The sequence below is a fragment of the Symsagittifera roscoffensis genome, chromosome 5 (assembly GCF_963678635.1).
Source record: "Symsagittifera roscoffensis chromosome 5, txSymRosc1.1, whole genome shotgun sequence".
NCBI lineage: Eukaryota > Metazoa > Xenacoelomorpha > Acoela > Convolutidae > Symsagittifera > Symsagittifera roscoffensis.
Genome location: NC_087066.1, coordinates 13,828,318 through 13,850,542, shown reverse-complemented (window position 1 = coordinate 13,850,542; position 22,225 = coordinate 13,828,318). Strand labels below are relative to the sequence as shown.

The following is a 22,225-nucleotide window of genomic DNA, read 5'->3' as shown; positions in this document are numbered from 1 at the left end:
TTTAATGCTCCAGTCGGGATTGCACAAAATGCTAAAAATCTTAATAGAAAATATAATTTCTCAGGACAACGTTTTTGTTTTTGTTGCTTTTTGTTTCTTTTTTTTCCCGCTTAATAGGTTTAATCGGCTCTTTTTCCTTTTCCCCCAACTGCAAATTTTTAGAATAATTTTTCTAAGCACATTGTCAGATTGTTATCAAATTTGGTATACAGACTAATTAGGCGATGACAAACATTTTTAGTTTCCATACTTAACATTGTAAAACCACTCGTTACATCATACAATTGATACCTATGTGAGTTGATACTTAAGTGGGAAGGAAAAAGAGCCGTTTCATCTTATTTAAAATTGGTTTAATGGCCTCATTTTGCGTCTTTCGGACTTTTTTGATGTTAGTTTCATATTCTTTTGTCTAGGCAAAGTTTTGCGTGAAAATTAGCCGCAGTCCTTTCGGTCGATCTGATTTTTTTACTACTGAGTGTCTGAATCCCTCTCGATAAAGTTAGGCTCGATTTAGAATAGTCTAGTTTTGTTCAAACTTGATTTTTTATTCTTCGACAAAAGACGGACGCAGACGGTGTAAAAATTCTTTATTCATGCCGTAGCAAAAATTCCTGTTTGATAAAAGCAGGTATTATGAAAATATATTTTTTTATTTTATTTTATTTTTTTTGAGAATTTGGAAAAAATTTTCGTTTTTTTTTAAATTTAGTTTTTCTCTAAAATTACTCTACCGATTTTCAAAAAAAAGGTACCGATGAAAAATCCGTCCGCACACTCCCCTGTGTGCCTGCAAAATTTACTGGTTTTTTTTACTTTACCCCACTTTCTACAGCCTTAGAAAAAGTGTGTAGGTGGAAATTTTGACCCATATTTTTTGGATTTTCTTTATTTTCTCGAAAAATACTTTACCAAATCTGAGATTTTGGTTTCAATGGATTGAACAGGTTATGGGAAGCTCCTCGTTATAAGCGTCTACGCCCATTTGTTTCTACACAAAACGTTATGGTCCTCAAAAAATGCAAAAAATTAATTTTTTGACAATTTTTTGAAACGTTTCAACTTTTCTCTAAAACTACCTTCTCAAATCTGAGATTTGAGTTTTTGATTTCAAGTGGTGGAACAAGTTGTGGGAAGGTCCTCTGCATATGCGGCTACACCCAATTTTTTTTTTTAAATTGTGACCAACGAAAATCAAATTTTCGGTTTTTTGACCGTTTTTTGGAATATTTTAGCTTTCCTCGAAAACTAGCCACAGAAATCTGAGGTTTTGGTTTCAATTAAAAATAAGGGCTGTGGTACGCTCCCCTGTTTTAGCTGCTAATTCCAAATTTTATAACGAGAAAAATTATGGCCCTCGGAAACTCGACTTATGACTTTTTGACTGTTTTTTTTTTTAAAGATTTTGGCTTCTCTCGAAAACTACCCCCACAAATTTGAGATTTTGATTTGAATAGGTAGAACAGGTTGTGTTAGAATGGGTTGTGCATAAACAGATACGACCAAAACATTTTTACACGCAAAACTATGTCCCTCGGAAAAGTCAATTTTCAATTTTTGGACCGTTTTTTTATTTTTAAATATTTTTTCTTCGTAATTTACCCTCCCAAATCTGACCTTTTGGGTTCAATGGAAAAAACAGGTTGGGGAAAACTCTTCTGTTTTTTGGGACCTCGCAAAACAATATGAGTTTTGTTTAACCGTTTTTTGCAATTGTTTGACTTGTCTCAAAAATTACCAGCCTAAACCTGTGGTTTTGGATTCAATCAAAAGAAAAGGGTTGAAACAAGCTCCCTGTACAAGCTGTGACCTAATCAAAATTATTTCAAAATTCCTTGCTCCTTATTTTTATTACAGACACGACTAATTCTTTTCGGTGGAGTGCAATTCTCTTGTTTTTGAGATCATTATAATCATAATAAATTGTTTGCAAATTAGATTCCAGTCATTGTAAAAGTTACTACATTTACAACTAAACGAAATCTCATTGAGAGAACGTTGTGGAACTATGCAGCCCGTTTTCAGGCTCCTCTGATCATGCTATGACTTCTGTTATTTTTTAAGTTCGATAGTTAATCAAGAAATAAAAAAAAAGATATATTGAATTAAAGAGGAAAAAAAAAGTTTTTAAACAAAAAAGGGGAAAATTTCAGCAGTATATCTACCCTTGAGAGCAAATATTTTTTCAAAAATACCTATTCTACTCAAAAATGAGTTTAAACAGTTGATAGTTTTCTAGATTAAAATTGTCCAAAAACTCATGGTTGAAGATTTGTAATTGGTATTGAATGCAGCTCTGAATCTTAGTTACAAAATCTGGGTAGTATTTTAGAACAAAGTTGAAGAGCTTTCTAATTCTAACCTTTACAGAAGTTTTTTGATTATCATTTGATTGCACAGCTATCTGCATAGCTAAAACTCTCTTATTCAAAATTGTATTCAAATTTTTCTCAGTTACAGCTTCCTGGACAACGGCCGATATGCACTCTTTTCTCAAAACCGTACATAGTAACTTTAATAATTCATAGATATGTAATTCTTTTACGAAGTGTAATTTGCGTTTTTGTCTCAGTTCTTCGATGCTTTCATTTCTTCTCTTAAAATAAATAACTTATTTTAAGTTCAGTTGTTTCTAATTTCGTTTTGTATGTTGACGCATAAGCCAAAACCCCGTGCTGTAAAATGGGTTCCACATAAGCGTTATATGCTTTCAGTATTTGATCTTTACCTAAAATTTTCCTCAACCTGTAATACATCCCACAAAACTTCGACCTTTATTTTCAATTTTTGTAATATGATCAGTACAGGAAAGTTTAGAGTCAATTTGAACACCTAAGTATCGGTACGATTGCTTTTCTTCAATATTTATTCCATTCAATTTGACATCTGATTTACCGCTGCTCTTCTTAAATACTATCATTGTTTTTGTTTTATCTTCATTTAAGGTCAGCTTGTTTTTTCTGCTGTTTTGTCCAACGCTCTTGGTGTTTACCGGGTAAGTCACTGTTTCTAGCTGTTGTTTTTATGACAGTGTCGTCTGCATATAAAATCAGATTACTTTCACTATTTTCATTTAGCTCAATATCATTTATATAAATGATGAAAAGAAGCGGGCTTAGTATGGAACCCTGTGGTACCACATAATTCACATTTTTTATTTTGAGATTGTTTGGTTTTAGTGGCAACGTATTGTTGTCGATTTTTTAAATAAGGTTTTAGAAGATCAAAAACAGGTCCCCAAAAACCATATGCGTCACATTTCTCAAGTAAAAGAATGTGGTCAACTGTATCAAAGGCTTTCTTAAGGTCACTGAATGTGCACTGTGTCTTCGTGGTATTAGAGTTCCAATCTTGACGCACTTCTTCTATTAGGGTTATCAAAGCATCAGTTGTACTCCTTTTTGATCTGAACAACAAAAACTGGCAGTTTTGTAGTCACTGATACTTAGAGAGATATTGGTTCATTCTGTTGCAAATGACCCGCTCAAAAATTTTACCCACAACTGGTAAAGGAGAAATTGGTCTGTAGATCGTTGACTTCTTTGGAGAGAGGTTTAATTTTGGCAAATTTGAAACTGTCTGGAAAAACTTGTCTATCCAAAAATTTTTGCAAAAATTTTTCAAAACTGGAAGCAAAAATGGTCATTTGTTTTTCAAGTTATAGTGATTATGTCCATATGTATCCAAACTAAACTTGGTTTTTAGCGATTCGACTATATTTGAAATTTCATTTTGTGTTATTTCAGCTAAAAACATTGAGTTAAATTATTTTCTGATTCTTAATTTTTTTAAAGTAATAAAATTCCTTACCAATTTTTCTCCAGTATTTGCAAAGAAATCGTTAAGTTCATCAAAATTTCTGTTTTTTTCTTACCGTTTGTTGTTTTTGGTAGCTAAGGTTAGATCATTATACAGACGGAAACGTTCTCTGCTGCTGTTGTTGGATTCCAATCGTAATTTGTATTGATAAAGTGCTTTTTTTTCTGACTCAGCATTCTGCGAATTAATTTGCTTTGAGATTCAAATTTACTTCTGGCTTCAGTGGTTCCAGTTTTCAAAAAACATTTCCTAAGCCGGTGTTTTTCTGAAGCTGCATTTTTCAATTCATTTTCAACCCAGTGCTTCGAAGTTTTTCTAATTGAAGTTTTTTCTGATAAAAATGATTCAATGTTTTTTCTGAGCTTTTCGTTCAACAATAAAAAACGCTCGTCACAATTAAATTGGCTAATTTTTGTTTAAACATCAAATAAATTTTCTAGTAAAGACTTATTTAGTTCTTTTAGAGAAGATTCCGATTCAAGTTGGAACCATGGTCGGGTTTTGGTAATAAAAGGTTCATTTTTAGTTGTTTGTGATGTAGCGTTTAAATTTACTCCATAATGATCAGTTACCGATGTTTTGAAGATGGTTACTGTTTTTTTTTACATTGGAAAAAATCAGATCTATACACGTCTTACTGGTCTTAGTTTCTCTGGTTGCTTGATTTCCATTTTGTAGAAAAAGATCGTTTCCATTTAATATATACTGATGAGTTAAGAGAGTCGTTTACTCTTTCTTAAAATAATTAATGTTGAAGTCACCACAAAGTAAATGATGTGTAGATGGTCCTACTATAATATCATCCAAAGTTTTTTTGTAGTATAAGGAGTGTTTGAGTTTTTACCGCGCTAGGAGGAATATAAACACACGTAATACTAGTATTTTTTAGTTTTTGGTTTGTAATTTTGACGCTTAATAATTGAATGTTGCTACAACTTGTTCTTTTTTTTATTTCATAATTTATTCCACATTTTGTATAAAAGCTTACGCCTCCTCCCCTACGATTACGAGAACTTTCAATGAGAGGTTGATTTTCTTTTTTTTGAAAATATTGATTTCTGGTTTGGTGAAAGCCAGGTTTCTGTGCAACATATCACGCTAGGCAAATAATTTAGTTGAGGGTGTTTCGATGTGAGGGTGGTTCATTAGACAGTTGTGACTTTTGTGAAATTGTTTGTTTTTTAAAGGAAACTGGAACCAATAGTTCAAAGTTGACTTTTTTGCAGCCATTAATTTTTGTGAAGAGCAGATGTTGGGTAGCAGCTTACTTTTTGGTTAATTTAATAAAACGGAACTAATAAGGCTGTCAGATTTTTGTATACGTTCAGATTAGAAGGAGAATATTTATTGGTACTTTAAACCAGACCATGCGAACTTAGATTTCGCCGTTTTGGTTTTCAGTCATGAGGGTTTTTAAGTGTTTCTCTTTTTCATAGGCACATAAACTGGCCGAATCAACAGCGTTGACAAAATGTTCGAACCGTTAAGGCAATGCATGGGGTGACCGTTATTTTGTGTAAATGTTTATACTGGCAATCGATCCTTACGGTTCTAGTTATGATTTCGGTGAGGTTTTCAATGGTTACAAACTGTCTTTAAGACGATGAATTTAAGGGCAGTTTTTTCGTGGTTATTGGCGCCGGGTTCAATTTTAGCACTGGGTTAAACTTTTGGCGCTGGGTTAGTCATCTAGCAATGTGATTATGGATTTATATTTCAGGAGCGGAATGAACTACTAGAGAAGGAATAATGGGATTGCACACTGATGTTGCCCCAGTGGATCAAGAACTATGAGGCTCCGCGTGATTGACTGGATGCTAATTTGGCATCAAAGTACTGCCAGACTTTAGTAACATCTTCATAGTTCATGTTGGTTATGAGTTGTAGCCAATGCTCAAATGTCGTTTTTGCGTACACATGGGAGCCAGCGTTATATTTATTTGCTGTTTTGCGCGGTTTTTAACCCATTTGTTAATCTTAACGGCGCTGTCTTTCGTCCCAGGAGCCACAAGGACACATTCATGGTGGATCGTAAACTCTTTCTCAAGCTATGATCTTGCTAACATAAGACAACTGACCAAACCGTAAAAGTTGATTCCTAAGGCCGGTAAAAACGGAGGACTGTCCATAACTCGGTAGCCATCATATAAACCGTAAATCTTCTGAGCATTGGACAACTCTTGAGCTAAAATGCGATGATAAAATAAACTCAGGACAGTTCGCTCGAAATGTTAAGTTTCTGGCTATGCAGAGAAAATGTAATTTGCAACTCTTGCGTAATGGTGTGGTACATTTACAGACTGAAACATAAGCTGCCCGAAACGAAGCGAGTCTACAGATCTGCATGTATTTACAACCCCTGGAAGCAAACCCGATAAAAGAAAATAATTCAAATGATTACACACAAAAACAACAACGGTGAAAAGGGATCGAAGGTGAAAGGGTTGATATGGGACGTTTCGGAAGCCGAATGACTAAGAACATCCGGGCAAAAAGGGTAGAGCTGAGTGAGTTGTTTCAAGGGTCGGACAAGTGATATCAACTGATGCAAAAAGATAAATAATTTCTTTTTTTTTTCACACTCTCGTCCTTTATTGAAAGCATAGAAAACAATGGTGCCTCTACAAGTGCAAGTACAGGGTGTAAAAATACATGACTAGAAAAATTACAAATATTGAAGCAAACATTAGTCTGAATTAGCTGAGTTTGAAGCTATCTACATGAGGTCTGGATGGAAGCCCGCGACTGATCTCCGCAATTTGAAAGCTGCGCCAATTTTATTCCCGCGATCAAAAAATTAGACAGAATTTCAAAGTCACGATAGTCTGGAAAAAGTTATGTTATCCGTACGGATATTACAGAAAACATCCTTTTTTAATGATCTAGATTTAGGTGCTAGAACTACCAGTTGGTAATGATTACAATTTATAAACATAACTGATTAATTAACACATATAGAAGTCTGATGATTAAAATAAGTACCTATTTATACGTAATGACATATGTACTAGTTATTATGAAACAATGTCTCTCAATTGATTCGAGGTCAGTGTCAGCCAGACTTAAACATGGTTAAATGATTTTAAATTGTTCTTTTAATCGTTCATTTCTCAGTTAGCGTCCAGCATAGACTCAGAAAAATAAAGATTATACCTCACTTACCAGATGAGGGTATAACATGGCGCAGCCAGCAATCACTAAAAACCCATTGGGGATCACACCGTTTTGGCAGAAAGCCTCATCGGACTCACTGGTAGAGTGGGATAAATGGAACCAGCAATTATTTCTTGGAATTATTGCAAAAGACGGTGTAAATTTATCGAAACTATTACAAACCCTCCAGCTATAAAAAAAAACCTCAATAACCAGGATATGAACTCCCCATCGAGGGGGAAACCGACAAACAAGTACGAGATCGAAATCTACGCAACCAAGAAAAACGAGTAGCGTGGGAAAATCAGTGTCAACATTTAGACAACCTTGGCCCAACAGTAGACGGAGTGCCGTGGGAAGAAGCGGACATCAAATGCCGGAGCTATATTTACTCGTGTCTGGGGACTGAAGGCCAAAGAAGACTGTCACAATATTACCCGAATCTCAAAATTCAAGAAATCTCAACAAGAGATTTCTGGGGAAGGTTAAAACGACTCTTTGTAAAGGAACGAAATGTAACATTTGACCGATATGAAGCTTTCACACGCAAGCAAGGAAAAACAGAAACCCTGGAAGAATTCCACTGTGGACTCACAGAACTCGTGGTCAAAGGCAACTTCAATTGTACCGCATGCAAAGATGGTGGACTCGAATCAGAAAAAATTTGAGATTTGTTTACAGCAAACATGACAAACGACGAAGTTCAAAAAGATCTTCTAGCTGAAAAGAAAACACCCGACCAAGCGTTAATGGTGTGGTTCATTTACAGACTGAAACATAAGCTGCCGAAACGAAGCGAGTATGTCTGGAAAATACTCCACGACTGGAAAAAAGCCTCGAGAATCAAGTCCACATCAGAAAGCGGGGATTGTCTAAGAGCCACACCGGATTTGCAAACATAAAATCAGAACCAATAAACTTCGTCCAAAGGAGGGGTGGTTATAAATCACAACCCCGGGGTGGACGCAGTCGTGGAGGAACAACGACGAGAAACAGTTCGGACAGATCCAAACAGGATAAAGATTGTTTCAAGTGTGGTAACGCCTTCTCAGCTAACCACCTGGCACAGTGTCCGGCGCGAGATAAAATTTGTAATAGATGTACAAAAAGGGGTCACTTCGCCAAACTATGCAAATCCAGTGGAGTAAAAGCTATTCAAGAAAACATTCCTCAGCAACAGGATATTCAAGAAACAGATATGACCACCTACGTCGATTATCTCCAAGCTGGTGATAAAATCCCGGGATGGGAGTTGGTACATCCAGATGATACATCTACCAACTGGATAAAATTCGAACCACGACGAGCAGAAGTCATAACAAATAATGATCTACAAGGTCATCTCATTCGGGTCCGTTCGGAGACAAACAATATCGTGTTTATCGCAGACACAGGTTCTCCAACATCTTTCGTGAATGAAAAAACAGCCAACCTTCTAACATCTACTGTCAAATCGGCGGTGAAAACGACATTGGGGGAAGACGACGAGGCCAACAGAATGGTTTGTTATAATGCTACAAGATCCCGTCACTTGGCATGCTGATAGCTCCTATAGAATCTGGAGGATGGAAGATCCAAACAGCTTCATTCATAGTGGTGGACGACAGACGAGCGAACATCATGGGACGCAACCATCTTCCCCAGATTGGAATAAAACTGCACCAGGAAAGAAAACCAGCTGGTAAGTCTAATTTTTACGTCAACAGCATCAACAAATCAGACACGCAAATAGCGGCGTGGGTTAAAACCACGTACCCTGGCCTTTGTACACGAATAGGGCGCTCCAAGAGTCACATGGTTCATAAAGAATTTTTAAAAGAATTCAAGGCGTTGCAACAACGTGGGAGACGTATCCCCATCCACATTCAAGAGAAAGTGGAAAATGAAATTCGATCGCTAATTGACCAGGGGCATATAATCCGTCTGGACAAATGCAGCGACCATCAATTCATAAGCCCTATTGTAATAACGGTAAAGAAAGATCAATCAATAAAATTGGCAATGGATTCGAAACAAATCAACAAATCTAACCATAAAAACAAATATCAAATGCCAAATATCGAGGTTTTGTTAGATAATATAGCACAATCAGCTCAGGAAGGAACAAACAAACCGGGGACCACGTATTTTTCAACACTAGATTTACGTTATGCGTATAGTCAACTGCCACTCGATGAAACAACACGAACGCAGTGTAATTTCAGTATAATTGGGGGTAGGGCTACCGGAACCTACCAGTTCCAAACAGGCTTTTACGGACTCACCGGTATGCCCGCTGAGTTTCAGAAAGCCATTGATCTGACCCTCAATAATGAAAAAGATACGTTTGCATTTTTAGATGATATCCTGATTATTTCTCACGGTACCAAAGAACAACACATAGATAAACTAACGAAACTTCTTAACAAGTTAAATATCGAAAACATGGCCATCTCCGTTGACAAATATAAATTTAGGTGCAAAGAAGTAGAATGGTTAGGCTTCGTAATTAATGAATATGGAATAACCCCTATGCAAAAGAAAACCGATGCTATAGTAAACTTACACCACCCAAAAACTTTTAAACAACTCAAAAGTTTTATGGGATATGTTCATCATTTGAACAAGTTTAAACCTAATCTGGCTCAATTATGTACTCCGCTACCCTCCCTACTGTCTGCAACCAACAAATTTAATTTTGTATGGAAAGAGGAACAAGAAAAAGCGTTTCGTAATATACTAGTGGCAGTTTAAAATATTACGGAAAATAGACATTTCGTAAGCAACAGAGAAATACGGATTGTTTGTGACGCCAGCCGCGAGGGACTAGGAGCGGCAGCGGCACTCGAAAAAGAAACACCAGATGGATGGGCAACCATTGCGTACGCATCGCGTTTTTTGAATTCGTGTGAACAAAAATATTCAGTTAATGAGCTTGAGCTCTTAGCCGCAGTATGGGCTATCGAACATTATCAAGATTACCTCTATGGTAGACGGTTCACGTTAATCACAGATCACCAAGCATTGGTAAGTGCCCTACAAAGTAACCGAGGTAACAAAACCTATCAAAGTCGGTTAACTAGATGGATTGATAGACTCATTCCGTTTGACTTTGATATACGCCACCTTGCTGGCAGTAAAATGGGTCTTATTGATTACATTTCACGACATCCAGTTCGTAAACCACAACCCCCGGCATATTGGGAAGAACAGTTTGTCGTCGCGTTAATCGACGACTTCGTCACATGCTTAGAATTTCAAGACAGCAGTAATCTAAAACATCTCGTTGAACAAAAATCCAATTGGAAATCTAGGCACCAGAAAGCTCAACCGGAACGAGAACGGTGAAGTTTCAAATTCGGTTCACACACAAACTGCATTCACTGTTAATAGTAAATTATTTCAAAACAGTCGCTCTCAAACACAAAATTCACGTTCTATAGAAAGTTGCAAAAATTATTACAACAAACAATCGAAAATGAATAGTCAATTACAACAAGGCATGGCTTTGCCCCCTTTCAAACGCCTCACAAGAAAAGGCCACAGCGGCTCTCAAACGCTACTTTTGTTTCCCCCAATAAATTACGCCACGTTTAATGATTACTTATACAAACCGCCACCGCCAGAACTTGCAATTAGTGACGTGACCCATCAAGTCATCCCATCGGAGGAGAGCTATACGTTTCGGAGGATCGAGAACGAGAAAATTAACGCCATCTGTCAAACCATTCCAGAAGAGACGACCACATCAGAATGCCAAACAACCACGGTGGAGGAAGACACGCCACTATTTCGTAAGAACCTTTGGCAGCAGCTACGCGACGTGATCGGAATCTCTCACCATTGATAAACATGATCAAGCAACAAAAATGGGACAATGTGAAGCAATGCTATGGCCCCTACTTCTACAATGTACGTCATCGATTATCAGTCAGGGACGGCATTTTACTATATGACGACAGGGTCGTTACTCCAAAACAGTTACGACCAACAATGATGGACGCCCTACATCTAACTCATCCAGAACAAGGCGGCATGATCGAAGCCGCCAAACATGTGTGTTATCCTTACCCGCATCGGGATATTATGGCCACCGCACAAAATTGTAAAAACTGCCGCGAAAAAGGTAAGAATCTTTAGGTCATATCAGGAAAAAAGCATTATACGACTTTGGACGCGGTCGTTGAGCCAAACGAAAAAATCCAGCTGGATTTTGCGGGCCCATTAATGGATAAAAACGATAAAGAAGTCTAAATTTTAGTTGGAGTAGATCGCTTCTCACGCTTCCCATACGCAAAAATGGTTTCAAATAACAGGGCTGATACAATCATCCGATTTATGCAAAAACCATATGCTAAACCATGGGGTACCCCGTAATATCAGATGTGATCAGGCACAAGGTTTTCGGGCCAAAAAGTTTTTAATATATTGTAAGACTAATAATATCAAGCTAATATTCGCACCAGTGGATGACCACAGAGCAATGGGAATGGTTGAACGGCTAATAAGAACCCTCAAGTCGAGACTAGCAATCATGAAAATCGACAAAAATAATAAACCATATAAACTTGCATCTGACGTCGCTGAGCTAATTAAAACACTTCGTATTACACCTAACGCAACCACAAAAGTAACTCCGTTTGAGGCTCATTTTGGACGACGGCCCAATACACCATTAACGAATATTAGCACATCACCGAAACTCTCAAATCTTTCATGGGAAAACACTAGGCTATCATGTTTAGATGAGAAAGTCCTCACAAAACCAGCACTCTCAGCGGAAGCTATGTGGGATCGAGAAAATAACAGTGACGAGGAACTGGATCTCGTATACCATGGAACGGATGCTAGAGGACTAGGAACGCAAAAGAAAAAAGATCACCAATACTTGCCGGAACCCACTTGTACTCCAGTTGACTCTGGAAAAACGGACACTGCCACAACAGCTGCTAACCCGCGGGGTGCAACGTGTACCTCTATAGACGTGAACCCGGGAAAGCAACGCGCCAGAGTCCAACCGGATTCCCGTAACCAACAGGACGCAATTACGCTGGAAAGCAGCGATGACAAGTACGATGAACAACTCCTCAAGAATTTCCCGATAGGTGCGCATTTTCCTCTTTCAAATGAACCTTACGACGCGTTAAAACTCAAACGATCATTTCTAATGGAAAAGTCTAATAATCTTGAAACTTTAAGAACGCGTAAACCAATAAGATTGCTCACCAATCAGGAAAAACAAAATCTACAAAGGGCACCCCTAGTTTTTTTAAAAGACCGATTTAAAAGTCCCGCGCACACAATTGACCCTAAAACCGGACGTCGATTAGAACAGGTAGCTGGAAAATCAGAAACTATCGCACGGAAAATTAAAAACCCGGGCACGTTTGGGGCACAATTCAAGATTATTGAAAATGGTTCTGTCCAAAATTACTCTCCACATACCGCATGGATTAGAGAGGATGGAAAACAACCACGGGTTGTTCGACACGACGGTGTAGCGTTCATTCCGGACCCAAGGGTCTACGGAAAGTGTAGGCCTGCAGCTTTAAAGGATTATGTGGCATATAAGCATCTACCTCGAGCAAAACCACGTGTTTCAGGAGAAAAGACCACGAAACCCCTGCCTGCCACTGCGGACACACAGGGTACAATCAGCCCAAAGCGCTCACCTCCGAAAACAATCCAAGACGTCCTGCAACAAACGCTAAACAGAAAAGCCTTAGGACCACAAAAACTGTTCAGTACGTTCAACAACAAATCAAAGCTCGCTCAACACGCAAAGCAACAAACGAAAATCTCCAAACCTCAACAACGCCCAAAACCTTCTGAAAAAATGAGTCCGCAGAAAAAACCGAAAGTTGATCTATCAAAAGTTCAATTCGAGTGCGACACGTCCATTTCACTTTCGTCAGACACAGACGTGAACGAGAAAACGCCATCACCTGATAAGCCGGCCGCAAAACGATTGGACATAAAGGCCACACCGGAGCAAAAGTCACCCGAAATTCGACGATCATCCAGACAAAGGAACAGTGCACTAGCCACCAAACTCGGAGACGCCATAACCATTGCACAAATTGCAGAAGCTTCTGTACCTTGCCTGGTAGCGCACGTAGAACTCACTACAGCCGACGTCAACGGCCAAGACCAACCAATCGTAACTCCGCAAAACAACCAGAATCCGGTTCCCGGAACGCTCCCGTCGCTCTGTTCTTCCGAGGAAATAATGTGTACCGAAATACATATGGAAACAGAAACCCCGGAAATCACAAGAAACGATAATTTACACGACACTACACCGGCAGCAAAAAAACAATAAGCTCCCGATACATCTTAGACAAAGCTAGGAAAACCAAAGAATCCTTCAGCAAGAATTTCGAGGAGGCAATGAATATGCTCCAGGTCATTTCACCAGTAAGAGGAATCTCCATGACCTTTCAGCGCGAAAGAGAAGAAGTTACGAAACAAACCGCATCACACAGCGCACCCCGAAGGGAAAAAGACCTACAACCAGAAAACACCAGAACCACGGAGAAAGAAAAAGGGAATAAGCGAATTCTCACTTAATCAAAAAGAGGGAAATGTTATCCGTACGGATATTATAGAAAACATCATTTGTTAATGATCTAGATTTAGGTGCTAGAACTACCAGTTGGTAATGATTACAATTTATAAACATAACTGATTAATAACACATATAGAAGTCTGATGATTAAAGTAAGTACCTATTTATACGTAATGACATTTGTACTAGTTATTATGAAACACTGTCTCTCAATTGATTCGAGGTCAGTGTCAGCCAGACTTAAACATGGTTAAATGAATTTAAGTTGTTCTCTTAATCGTTCATTTCTCAGTTAGCGTTCAGCATAGACTCAGACAGATATAGATTATACCTCACTTACCAGATGAGGGTATAACAAGTTAGTTGCGATATATGTTAGTTTAGTCACACAATAGTCAGGAAACTTGAAGCACTTTACTTCGAAACTCAGTCGCGGTTGTCCAGAAAAAGCATCAAGATAGTATAAAGTTTTTTTGGCGAAAGGCTTTTAGCGTAAAAGGCATGAGTGGAAAAAAATGGCAGATTAAATTGATCTTGAAATAATCTCGGAATAAATAATCTGAATCTAAATTCAGTTTTTTATTTAAGATTTTTTACAACAATGAGCAAATTTTAGGTTTCAGAAAAAGGAAAAAGATCACAATAGAAGAACTGAAATTCCATAATAAAAGCATTTTTTTGTCAGTTCATAATACTTTATAGTAAACCGGGCAACAGTCTTGTCAGTCGCGGACATTTTTACTATAGTCGCGGATATTTTTTTCTTTGGTCGCGCTGGTCTCAAATGGATCTCCTTGCAGTGGTCCAAAAGTACCCGTTTTCTGTCGCGACGGCCTGTGAAAACCAAAAATGGATCGTGATCATCAAAACCAAAAATTCAGCCCGAGCAATTTGGCTGTTTTTTGTTAAACTAGAGTTTTATTAAACTCATTATAAATTCAAGCTATCATGCGCTTATACTCAATCAGAGAAAATTTTGTCCTCAAATACTTGGGTCAACTTCCCATGTGTATAAGTTTGCGATCCTAGAACGGTATTGAAAACGGACTTTCGCGATTGAAAAAAGGCATCTAAAATTTCGTGACAAACTTAGCAACATAAACCGCGCAAACTGGCAACTTAAAATTTGCAAAATTGAAACTCGACTCGGGCAATATTGTTCATTGTCCCAAACGGTTAATTTAGATTCTCCTCGATTTGAAGATGCCAAAATCAGCGTCCATGGTATCAGTGAATTTTATCCGTCCCAACAGTCGTACAAAATTGAAGATTTTTTTTTTGGTCCCCAAGATTGCAAACTATCTACTATCAAAGGTCTGAATATACCTATTAATAATTGGGTAAATTACCTGAGGAGAGTAGTACACCAATTGTTAGTAAGGGTAGTTTTAAGGGTTGAGTCAAAGGAGTTCCATGCAGTTGGGCATCAGTTGAGTAAGTACATGAAAAATAATACAATAGTAAATCAGGGCTAAAACTAAGGTAAATATAATATCATAAATAGGGATATTATATTACATGGTACGGGGAATACTAAAAGGCGAACGTTAGAAAAAGGGGAACTGTTAATAAGGGGGTTATTCAGAAAAGTTGATATTAATCCCGAGTTTTCGTATAAATTGAAACATTATTTTACCTGAAAGTTTGTCATTTCCTTGTAAGTCATGCTGTTTTTGAAAAGTTGAGAGAAACGAGTGAGTCAGCTTGGCTGTAATGTCAAAAGTCAAGTTGAGAGAAAGGTGACCTTAATTGTTTACAATTAACACCCGCCCACATTTGCAGAGCTTGCAAATAAAGTATTGAATAAAATAGTAAGGATACGGTAAAAATACAAAGATAAGGGAACCAGTAGATAAGGGAACCAGAAATTGTTCTTTTTCATCTTCATCTTGGTTTGTCTATCGTTGAGCTGATTGTCTTAGTTGAATTGACGAGTCGTAGATTTGTTCATCTTTGTCGAGTTGATATGTTGAAGGCTGAGTTGCGTGATTATTTGGTTGGTTAGCTATTTGGAGCTTGGTTACTGCGAAACTGGGAAAACGCGGCTCAATTTGACCACAGATCGAACTTTGAATCCAGTTGGCGTTTTCAGCTTCACTGAGCGGACTATTCCATCTTGTCCAGGAAAGGTTTCCACCACTTTAGCAAGAGGCCACAGTCCACGAGGTGTAAAATCCTCCAACATCCAGACCATGTAGTCGGGTTGCAAATTGGAAGTCGCAGAAGTCCACTTTGATCGTTTCTGCTGACCTGGTAAGTACTCTCGAAGAAAGCGATTCCAGAAGTGATCTGCGAGTAGTTGGGATGCTTTCCATGATTTTGACAGAGATAAATCCTTGTCCTTGAAGATACCAGGCGGTAAATTTGGAGTTCCACGACCAAGAAGGAAATGGTTGGGAGTGAGAGGCAGATCATCTTTGATGTCGTCAGACACATTGGTTAAAGGTCGTGAATTCATGGTTGATTCAATTTCGGTCGTGAAAGTAGCCAGTGTTTCATAGGAGAGTGTTCTTGATCCGATGACTTTGTACAGGGAAAGTTTAAATATCTGAACTAGTCGTTCCCAAGAACCACCAAAATGAGGGGCCGCAGGAGGGTTGAATTTCCATTCGAGTGATACGTCCAGCTGATTGATGCTTTCCACAAATTCTTTGTTCTTTTCCAAGTTGTCTAGACATTTCTTCAGCTCAGAATTGGAGCCCACAAAACTTGTCCCACAATCAGAAACCATTTTCGATGGTTTTCCTCGCCGGGCAAAAAAGCGTCTGATACAAAGAAGAGTGCTGTCTGTCGATAGTCCTAATGAGATTTCAAGATGCACAGCTCTGATCACTAAGCATGTGAACAGTAAAATATACGCTTGGTATTGTTTTCCTTGAAGGATGATGGGAAAAGGTCCAACGTAGTCCAATCCAGTCGTTGCAAAAGGAAAATGATTTTTTGATGGCAGTCGATCAATTGGAAGATCTGACATCTGAGGGTAGTCGACTTGTTGTTGCATTCTTCTGCAGGGTATACAACTGTGTATGATACTTTTCAGCATGACGCGGCAGCGAAGAATCCAGTAGTTTTCCTGTGCTATGGCCATTGCTTGTTCCTTTCCGCAGTGGGAATGTTGAACATGGATGTTAGCTAACAGCAGGCGAACATTGGGGTTTTCACCAGCGAGAATGATTGGATATCTAGCTGATAGCATGATAGGGGCACGCGTGAGACGTCCACGAGAACGCAGGATACCGAAGTTGTCCACAAACGGTGCTAATGTTCGAAGTCTACTTTTGCCTTCAATTGGTTTTTCTTTTTTGATGTCTGAAATTTCAGAGACAAAATCTGTCCTTTGGGCAGTTTTAATTATGAGAAAGTGCGATTTCGTTAGATGCAAGAGTTGAAGATCGACCTTCGACTGTTTGTTGATCTTCCGTTTGAGATTTTCTGCGAATAAGAAGCAGTATGCAACTGTCCGTATTAGTCTTTTCCAGTTGCTGAAGCGTTTGATGTCAAATATAGGCTCAAATTTAGCCTCTAATGAAGTAACGAATACAGGAATGGTCTCAAGCCGAATGTTTTCCTGTGAAGGCCATTGAGAAGAATCGTTCAACAGAAATTCCGGTCCTAGTAGCCACCGACAGCTTGAGGTCATTTCTAAAGCAATGTATCCTCTGGTACCGTCGTCAGCAGGATTTAGCAGAGTTGGAACGTGAAACCACTGTTCAGGTTTAGAAACGTCTAAAATTTTCTGAAGAGGTGTTCGCAGCCAATACAAATCAGTAGTACTGTCAGACCAGAAATAAGTTTTTTCAACTTTGAGGTCAATTTCCTCTGAAACAAAGAGCGATAGTTGGGCAGCATATACTGCAGCTTGCAACTCGAGATTGGGAATTGTAACACGTTTCATAGGAGCGACTCTTGTCTTTCCTATTATAAACTTCAAAGATGTGGAGCCGTCGCTGTAGACTATTCTTAGGTAGCAAACAGCAGCGAGAGCGAATTCTGATGCATCACAAAACGTGTGAAGCTGGATTGAAGCAGGGTTTTCTTTATCAAAGAAGTTCCTTTGGAATGAAACAGTTTCGAAATTTTCCATTTCGTCTACCCAAAGTTTGAAATCGGGAAGTTTATCCGTGTCTAATGGAGTATCCCACTTAACACCTTGTGACCAAACAGATTGGAGAACTTTTCGAATCCGAATTGTCAATGGAGCCACTATTCCGAGTGGGTCAAATAAAGAAGCGGTATACTTCAGGAGTTTCCGTTGCGTAGCAATGCCAATACGTAGAATTTTTACAAACTTTTTGTTATCGATGAAGTAGCAGTCAGTGTTTGTATTCCAGTGAACACCGAGAACTCGTTGATGTTTAGGCGTTGGATCATTAGGGCTGACTAAAATATTTGGATCAATTGAATCCAGGAATGGTTTACTGTTTGAGTTCCACTTATTCAAGTTGAACCCACCTCGAGATAAAGATCCTCGTAGTTGTGTCATTTGTTGGAGGGCTTCTTCTACCGTTGACGAAGTGACATACAAATCATCCATGTAGATATTCCGTTGAATGATTTCAGAAGCCAGAGGAAAGTCGTTTTTACTGTCTGATGCACATCGTCGTACTGCGTAGCAAGCCACGCATGGTGAGTCTGTGGCACCGAAAAGGTGTCGTGTATATTCGTGAGTTTCTAATTTACCATTTTCTTTCCAAAGGTATCTTAGAAAAGGTCTATCCTTTGGGCTGACTAGCACTTGCATAAACATAGCATCTATGTCAGCAGATATTGCTATTTTATTTTGTCGAAAGCGAATTATGAGACCTGTTAAGTTGCACAAAAGATCGGGCCCTTTGAGCAAACTCGAGTTGAGCAAAACGAATTGAAAGGGGAAAATTGATGAAAATAACTTAATACATTATTCAAAGTAAATGAAGCTATGAACAATTGAAACGTTTAAAGTTTACATGGGTTAGAAATCAAGAGCAATAATTGATCTTTTTTTTTTTTAAAAATGTAAATCAAATAAACTGCGATTAACTGTAAATAAATGAAATAATATTGTAATGGGGAAGTATTATAACAAGATATAATAAACCGCAGACGTAAAAACTGGGGAGGAAAAACAGTAACTAACCATAAATTTTTGGTTGTGGGGGAATAAAAAACACAGTGTAACGAGCTAATCAAAACTTTTTCGGGGCGCCAATATTAATAATTGGGTAAATTACCTGAGGAGAGTAGTACACCAATTGTTAGTAAGGGTAGTTTTAAGGGTTGAGTCAAAGGAGTTCCATGCAGTTGGGCATCAGTTGAGTAAGTACATGAAAAATAATACAATAGTAAATCAGGGCTAAAACTAAGGTAAATATAATATCATAAATAGGGATATTATATTACATGGTACGGGGAATACTAAAAGGCGAACGTTAGAAAAAGGGGAACTGTTAATAAGGGGGTTATTCAGAAAAGTTGATATTAATCCCGAGTTTTCGTATAAATTGAAACATTATTTTACCTGAAAGTTTGTCATTTCCTTGTAAGTCATGCTGTTTTTGAAAAGTTGAGAGAAACGAGTGAGTCAGCTTGGCTGTAATGTCAAAAGTCAAGTTGAGAGAAAGGTGACCTTAATTGTTTACAATTAACACCCGCCCACATTTGCAGAGCTTGCAAATAAAGTATTGAATAAAATAGTAAGGATACGGTAAAAATACAAAGATAAGGGAACCAGTAGATAAGGGAACCAGAAATTGTTCTTTTTCATCTTCATCTTGGTTTGTCTATCGTTGAGCTGATTGTCTTAGTTGAATTGACGAGTCGTAGATTTGTTCATCTTTGTCGAGTTGATATGTTGAAGGCTGAGTTGCGTGATTATTTGGTTGGTTAGCTATTTGGAGCTTGGTTACTGCGAAACTGGGAAAACGCGGCTCAATTTGACCACAGATCGAACTTTGAATCCAGTTGGCGTTTTCAGCTTCACTGAGCGGACTATTCCATCTTGTCCAGGAAAGGTTTCCACCACTTTAGCAAGAGGCCACAGTCCACGAGGTGTAAAATCCTCCAACATCCAGACCATGTAGTCGGGTTGCAAATTGGAAGTCGCAGAAGTCCACTTTGATCGTTTCTGCTGACCTGGTAAGTACTCTCGAAGAAAGCGATTCCAGAAGTGATCTGCGAGTAGTTGGGATGCTTTCCATGATTTTGACAGAGATAAATCCTTGTCCTTGAAGATACCAGGCGGTAAATTTGGAGTTCCACGACCAAGAAGGAAATGGTTGGGAGTGAGAGGCAGATCATCTTTGATGTCGTCAGACACATTGGTTAAAGGTCGTGAATTCATGGTTGATTCAATTTCGGTCGTGAAAGTAGCCAGTGTTTCATAGGAGAGTGTTCTTGATCCGATGACTTTGTACAGGGAAATTCTGGTAAATTCACCTATGAAGAAAAAAATCTGGAAACTTCGGGCCAAACTGAATAAAATTTAACAGAACTTGAGTAAGTCGATTAAAGTTGTTTCCTTTTGAACAAATTGAAAGAAGATATTAATCGACTCAAAAAGTTTTGGGCTCTTTTGGGCTCTATTCCAGTTTCCCACCGCCCTCGTAACGTCAAAAAATAAAAAACGGTTCAAAAATTTTTATTTTGCAAACAGGCGTTTTGCATGTAAAGAAACATTGTAAAAATTTGTTTACCTGCTCATGCTGTCACGTTTTGATGCAGTGTATAAAATGAAAAGATATTTTTAATAGACTTTCATAATTAGGTTTCAGAAAAAATCGAAAGAGGGAACTGAAAAAGAGCCAATTTTTGGGGCGCATACAGTCAAAGAGATGCTTTTTTATCGCGCAAAATTGCAGTACAGATGTATTGGTCGCAGAAAGTCGCAAAATATCTATAATGTCTGTCGCACAAGGTTATCGAAAAATCCTTGGTTGCGCAGTGGCACAAATTTTTTGCTAGTGCGAATTTGAGTTTTTTGTGTGTTGCGCAAAGTTGCTAAGAAAACAAAAACAATCGTTGAGCAGAGCCGCAACATATCAAAGTTGCGCACAGTTTTTTGGCAGCGCAAAGTCGAGACACCCCCTGTTTGAATCGCGATAGGCGCAACATAAATTTTTTGGACCGCGCAAAGTCCTGATATGTCTTTTCTGGGCCGCAACAAAATCACCGCAGCGTTAGAGTGATCTACGGTTAGGATTGTCGCCTCGGGTGCGAGAGCTCCAGAATTCAAGGCCCGGCTGTCCCCTTTATTTCAAATGGGTGTATTTAACTATTTGGCTTTTTTCCAATTTCCCCCACTTTCAATTTTATTTATTGGAAACTGCTTTAGCGTTGACACAATTCAATAAAGTTTGGCATTTGAGCAAACTAGCATTCGCTCTTCACACCTTACAGATTTGCATTCCATACCTTACAATGTAAAATTGCTTGTTTAGCCATAATAGGCTATAATAATAAAAAATGTGAAAGGTGGGAAAGATGGAGGAGCCGACCATTTTTATCTACTGCAATTCAAAAGTCTTTGCTCGCTCCTGTCATAGAGCTCAGCCTAATAACCAGGCTTGACAAAAAATATTTGTCATACAAATTCTGACAATGAAAAAATGCTTATCATACTATTTTATACTATTTCATGAGCTCAAAAAATAGTAAGAAACGAGCAAAATAATTCTTTATTTAAACTATGAAATTTAGTTTTAAGCAATTTTTTACACACTGGAAGTAAATTAATGGCTTTTTCTTCAACCTTTTCATCTTCAAAAATGTATGAAAATGGTATGAGAAGCAATTTTGTTTATAGTATGAAACTGTATGATAAGCCTTTTTTTCCATAGAATGAAATAGTATGATAATCATGTTTTCCATGCTATGAAATTGTCTGAAAAGCATTTTTTTTTTCAATTTATGAAACTGGTTGAAATCCTTTTTTTGCATTGTTGAAACTTTAAATTGTGAAAAAAATTTTGAAAGAAAATAGTGAAATTTTGAAAAAAATTTCTACAAAGAAAAACGTTTGTCATGAAAATTCCATACATGAAAAAGACATGGTAAGCAATTTTAATCCAAAAAATCGTTTTAATCAATTTTAATTTAAAAAATCCAAGAAAAAAAAATATGTACTAGAAGTCTTTGGAATAAGTTTAAATTTTTGTATGAAAACTGTATGATACATTTTTTTTTCATAGACGCCATATATGAAAGTGTATGATAAGCATTTTGTTTATGGACGTCAACGCGGGAAGTTTCCTTAGCCGGGTTCTAAAACAGGAACGAGCCAAGACTTTTGAGCTCGGTTAAATTGCTAAAGGCTTAATTTCAAATAATGGGGACAGCCGGGACTTGAACCCGGGACCTCTCGCACCCGAAGCGAGAATCATACCCCTAAACCACTGTCCCTTTGACTTCACCGAATATCATTTCTATCAGACTTTGCTCGCTCAACCGACTAAGGTTTTTTTCTTGGCCATCACGAGGTCAAACTGTGCATTTTGTGAATTGTAAGCGGATTCCACAACAAGGACGCTCCCTTTACTCTTCTTTCGTTCTTCGTTTTCTTTGATCGTTCCGACAAAAATATAATATGTTTAAAGACTTGTTTCTGGAATCCAGGAATATACAGATACAAGTTGTGCGCCTATCCAGTGCACAATTTGGCCTCTTTATGGTTTTCAAACTTTTGTATTAGTACTAAAATTCACTTTTTTATCTAACAAAATTAACAGAATT

General features: G+C 38.0%; 2 protein-coding genes and 1 non-coding gene across 3 annotated transcripts in view; all 3 read right to left on the bottom strand.

The window, feature by feature from the left end:
• Positions 1-15,539: 15,539 nt before the first annotated feature.
• On the bottom strand, positions 15,540-18,053 carry LOC134846613 (uncharacterized). The gene has a single exon (XM_063863997.1). The coding sequence runs from the start codon at positions 18,051-18,053 to the stop codon at positions 15,540-15,542; it is 2,514 nt and encodes an 837-aa protein (XP_063720067.1).
• A 1,347-nt stretch (positions 18,054-19,400) lies between these two features.
• The window catches only part of LOC134846611 (mucin-2-like), a 36,586-nt gene continuing 33,761 nt past the window's right edge, over positions 19,401-22,225 (bottom strand). The window contains exon 4 of the mRNA XM_063863996.1: positions 19,401-19,933. Within this exon, the coding sequence (XP_063720066.1) occupies positions 19,401-19,933 (533 nt within the window). The remainder of the gene's footprint in view (positions 19,934-22,225) is intronic.
• Positions 21,824-21,895, bottom strand: Trnap-cgg (transfer RNA proline (anticodon CGG)). Its single transcript has one exon. It is a non-coding gene; the product is annotated as a tRNA-Pro (tRNA).

Bases quoted from the DNA above. Each gene is read 5' to 3' on its own strand.
- LOC134846613 (XM_063863997.1), bottom strand. From the start codon at position 18,053: ATGGATGATTTGTATGTCACTTCGTCAACGGTAGAAGAAGCCCTCCAA.